Source organism: Elephantulus edwardii, unplaced genomic scaffold, assembly GCF_000299155.1.
Source record: "Elephantulus edwardii isolate Elephantulus edwardi_28Jun2011 unplaced genomic scaffold, EleEdw1.0 scaffold00108, whole genome shotgun sequence".
In the NCBI taxonomy this organism is placed as follows: Eukaryota; Metazoa; Chordata; class Mammalia; order Macroscelidea; family Macroscelididae; genus Elephantulus; species Elephantulus edwardii.
Window position 1 is genome coordinate 8,456,479 of NW_006399858.1, and position 4,555 is coordinate 8,461,033.

At 42.4% G+C, this 4,555-nt stretch overlaps 1 protein-coding gene across 1 annotated transcript; it reads left to right on the plus strand.

The window, feature by feature from the left end:
• Positions 1–520: 520 nt before the first annotated feature.
• Positions 521–1,837, plus strand: LOC102854970 (protein CDV3 homolog). Its single transcript, XM_006892002.1, has 2 exons — positions 521–936; positions 1,675–1,837. Exons 1-2 carry the CDS (start codon positions 620–622, stop codon positions 1,835–1,837), a joined length of 480 nt encoding a protein of 159 aa, XP_006892064.1. The 5' UTR covers positions 521–619.
• Positions 1,838–4,555: the final 2,718 nt, after the last annotated feature.

A 4,555-nucleotide genomic window follows, 5' to 3' on the forward strand; every position in this document is an offset into this window, starting at 1 on the left:
ACAGACACTTCACCAAAGAAGACATTCAGATGGCTAACAAGCACATGAAGATATGTTCAAAATCTCTAGCTCTAAGAGAGATGCACATTAAAACAACTATGAGATATCATCTCACCCTAGACAGAATAGCAAAATTTAGCAGAACAGCAAGCAACAAATGCTGGCGAGGTAGTGGAGAAACTGGAACCCTTATTCACTGTTGGTGAAAGTATAAAATGGTGCAACCACTGTGGAAAATGGTATGCCACTTTTCTCAAAAATTGCAAGCAGAGATACCATTTCACGCAGCAGTTCCACTACTGGGAATATACCCCAAGAGGCCATAACTGACATCTAAGCAGATATATGCACACCCATGTTTAGTGTGGCTTTGTTCACAATAGCAAGGAGTTGGAAGCAACCCAAGTGCCCATCAACAAATGAATGGAGAAGCTGTGGTATATTCACACAATGGAATACTACGCTGCATTGAAAAAGAAGGAATTCAGGCGATGGAGGGGCGGTGCGCGCAGCTGCCACGGGCCCCAGGGCCACCACCAGGGCTGCGACCAAGGATGAAGATGAGTGGAAAGAGTTTGAGCAGAAAGAGGTTGATTACAGCGGCCTCCTAGTTCAGGTGATGCAGATAAGTGAAAAGGAAGAAGATGATAATGAACAAAGGGAAGATCCAGGGGATAACTGGGAAGAAAGTGGAGGAGGTGGCAGAGGCATAGAAAAGTCTTCGGATCCCTGGAAAAAGACGGCTCCAGTGCAAGCAGCGCCGGCCCCGGCCATCGTTCCAGAAAGCCCAGAATCGGCGATGACTAGTGGCGTGTACAGAACTCCTGCAGCCAGGTTAACCACAATGAGGAAGACACCACAAGGGCCACCAGAGATCTGCAGCGACACACAGTTCCCCTCCCTGCAGTCTACTGCCAAGCACGTAGAAAGCAGGAACAGGGACTTAAAATGAATGCTACCTGGACCACATATGGCACATCACATCCACATGTCATTTAGGGACACGAATTTTTAAAAATAAATAAAATGGGAAGACCTGTAAATGACACCAGATGGGAAGAATACTGTTTGTTTGGGTGACTTTGAAAGTGAATCCCAGTCTTTTCTCCTCTCTGACAGCACAGCTGGCTTGAATTTAAACCTCCGCTTGGACTTGCTCCTCGCTCACCCTCCAGATCTGTCAGGGCAGTAACTCACCACACTCATCCTGACCTGACCTGGTTGGCTCCCGCCAAATAGAAGTGAGGAGAAGTCATTGGGTAATGAGTAGGACTTGACTTGAACGAAAAAACTGTTGCCAATTGTCTGTTGTTTACTGAAGGTGAAAGTCAGTCTTAGAAGGAATCATCATGTTATGAGACAACTTTTCATCCCATTGTTTCCTAGTGAAATAAGTTCTCATTTGAAAGTTTTCATAGACTTGATGTCATAGAAAATAAGACCTTAAAGCTTCACACAGTATTCTGGATTTTTGTTCGATTGAAACCTTAAAAAAATGATTTTATAAGGATTTTATATACTAATTCTCCCCCGTTTTTTCCCTCCTCCAAAATTCTTCTTTTAAAGGGTGGCACTTTGGCTTTTGGTCCCCCCCCCCTTCCTTTTAAAGAAGAATGTTTTCAAAACAAATTAGTGAAGAAGTAGTATTTACTGATTACATTTCTTTTCCCTTAGGGATAAAGAAATGGAGAAGAGCTTTGAAGAAGTAAGACACAAAAATAGAGGTAGGGATGAGGTTTCCAAAAATCAGGCCCTTAAACTTGAGCTAGACAACCAGGACGCTGTGCTTGAAAATCAGAAAAGCAACCCCACACAGTACAAGGATGGTCTTTGCTAACAACCTTCCTAAGGCAATTAGATTCCAGCGAACCACCATGAGTAGCCAGGCATCGTCTCATCTCAGCTGGACCCACAGCAGAGAGGCAGACCACTCACTAAGTAATCGGCCCTATTGCACTTTGGAAGTTTCCAGTGTCACTACTGCTCTCTCTGTGTATTGGATCTGTTGTTGTTTGATGCCATCGAGTCGTAGACGACTCATAGCGACCCTATGAATGAAAGGCCTGAGAACTGTTCGTACATAGAGTTTCCGGAGGCAAGCCATTTTGGAAGTGGATGCAGCTCCTGTTTCCAGTATTGGAACTGTTGTTGTTGTTATGTGCCTTCGAGTCGCTTGCGACTCATAGCGACCCTATGTACAACAGCCCTAAACTCTGCTCTGTCCTGGGGGGAAATTCCCATTGTGATACTCCGTCAAGCAGTGTTCTTTACAACACCTGACCAAACCAAAACCTGCAGCCCGTGGTCATTTGAGTATCTCTCTGTTCGGACGCTTAGCCTTCGTAAAGGTTGACTTCCTGAGATTTGCTGCACTCACTGTGGACTTCATGTGGATTACATGGACAAGAAGTTGATGATGTCCAGTAAGTGTCGATGTGGAACTTGAAACCAGCTCTAATGGATTCCTAGCAAATCTGACAGAGAGTCAGCCATGTGGGTTCTGATCTGCTGTAAAAGAGGAAGATTTAAGTGACCCTACATAACCTGCCCTGAGTCCCATCTTTGAGGAGGACTTTCTGTCGTAGGCTGTGGCTGCATTAGACTTCTGGAAGGAACATGCTGCTCTCCAAAGGACTGACGTGTTCAGATCATCTGCGTAAGGCTGTGATTTATACTTTAAACCATAAAGCTGTGTTGAAGTAACCACACTTTCTACCATGCTTGAGTCCATTAAGGAGGGAATGGGTTGGGGTAATTTTGTTTCTTCCAGTAATCTTTTTATATAGGTACTGCTTTTTCTATGTTTTACAAGTAAGTTCTCTCCCTCTCTCTCTCCCCCCTTTTTCTGATTTGCTTTGAGTCCGTATATGTTTTTTTGACAGAGTATATTGTTTGGTTGGTTAAGGAACCTAAAATATGCATTAGGATATTGAAGCGTTTCATGAATTTGCCAAGCCTTAGACTGGAACCAAAAAGCCTTTGATTAAAAGGATGGTGGTTGGGAGTAAGGGATTCCTACTCCAGGTGCTGTTAAAGTCTTAGCTGAGTCTCATTTGTGTGAGAAATGGCAGGCTGAATCTTTCACTTAACTGTTGAGCAAAGCTTCACCTCAGAATTTACATTTCATGAATCTCATGGGATTTTTTTACAAGAATTCCGGATCCCACACTTGTCCCCATCTGTCTAAGATTCTGTAGATGCAGCACTTGTCCCAGCTAAGTGCTGTTACCAACCTTTTGAGTGTGTCTTTCTGTTGTCCATTTAGGGGGTCAGGGACAAAAGACAGATAATGTAGCACTTCTGGTTTTGATTATTACACCTTAAACTACTTTGATTAGGGTTTGGGTGTTTTGGTTTTTTTTTTTTTGTTTTTTTTTTTTTTTTTTGAAAGCCCGTGAAAAGGACTTGAAGAAGAAGAAGTTACCCAGGGTTTTGTCTTTTTGGTTCAATAGAAAGATTTCACAGTGGTATGGTACCTCTTTGAAGGGGAGAGTCTGAGTTTCTCTGTGATAAATCCCTTTGCCAAACGTAGGAGTTGCAGACTTGCTACTGGCAAGAGTGAAGCAAGTGGGTGAGCACAGCTATCCTGATAGGGGAGCGATGTTTACTAGTTCAGTCTAGATAAAAAGTGTCAATGCAGGAATTGAACACTGAGGGAGATATATAGCATCTACTGAAAGGACATGCCAACTATTTCTGAGCAATAGCGTTGCCATTACTCGAGGTAGCAGACAGGTTACCTGCTTTCTTAGGTGTTTAGGTGAGTAGCTGAGCCAAGGGGAGGTTGGCTGATTGAGAGAAACAAGGGATTTTTGGTTAAACGGAATACTTAGTTTGGGAACCAAAAACCTTTAACTAGTAATCTCTTGGTCATTGAGCCACAAATTTTCCCTGGAAAGAATGCACCTCTTCCAGCAAAATCTTCCTGGGAGTTATGTAACTAAGGAATGAACTGAGATGAATGTGTGGAAGTGTTATTTAATGGTATAGTGTACTAAGAATTAAAGACTTGCAGCAGATTTCAAATCCCGACTCTTGATAAAACTTTTTAGAGATTGTGAAATTATCAAAATGCACATGAATCAAGTTTTATAATACTGTATGGTGGGTAGATGAAGCTGTCCATTGTACTATTTCTTTCTTTGAATTCTCAGGCATGATTTTGGCAATGCAAGAATTCTGTAACAGTAACAAATTCAATAAAAGGAAATCTCCGGGGGAAAAAAACACTAAGGAACTCATGCAATATTATTCAAAATGTGTGACCCTGGAGGACATTATGCTGAGTGAAGTATCTCAGTCACAAAAGGACAAATATTGCATGGTGCCACTGTTGTAAAACAGGACTGACACTGGGGCTTGGGGGAGACTGAGAAAGATGGGTTCAATGATGTATACTACAATGAAACAGATGAGGGAGAAAGCTGTTTAAAAGGGATATGTAATTAGGTATTATTGTCATGACAGGAGTCCAGAGGGAAGGCTGCATAATGGAGTGGACCTGGAAGAGGGTTTGTAAAACAATGAAAGAATTTTTCTTTTACTTTTTTCAAGA

Excerpts from the sequence above, each read along its gene's own strand:
- LOC102854970 (XM_006892002.1), top strand. The coding sequence starts at position 620 with ATGCAGATAAGTGAAAAGGAAGAAGATGATAATGAACAAAGGGAAGAT. Across the intron at positions 937-1,674 it reads AAGCACGTAGAAAGCAGGAA|GGATAAAGAAATGGAGAAGA; the intron begins CAGGGACTTAAA and ends CTTTTCCCTTAG.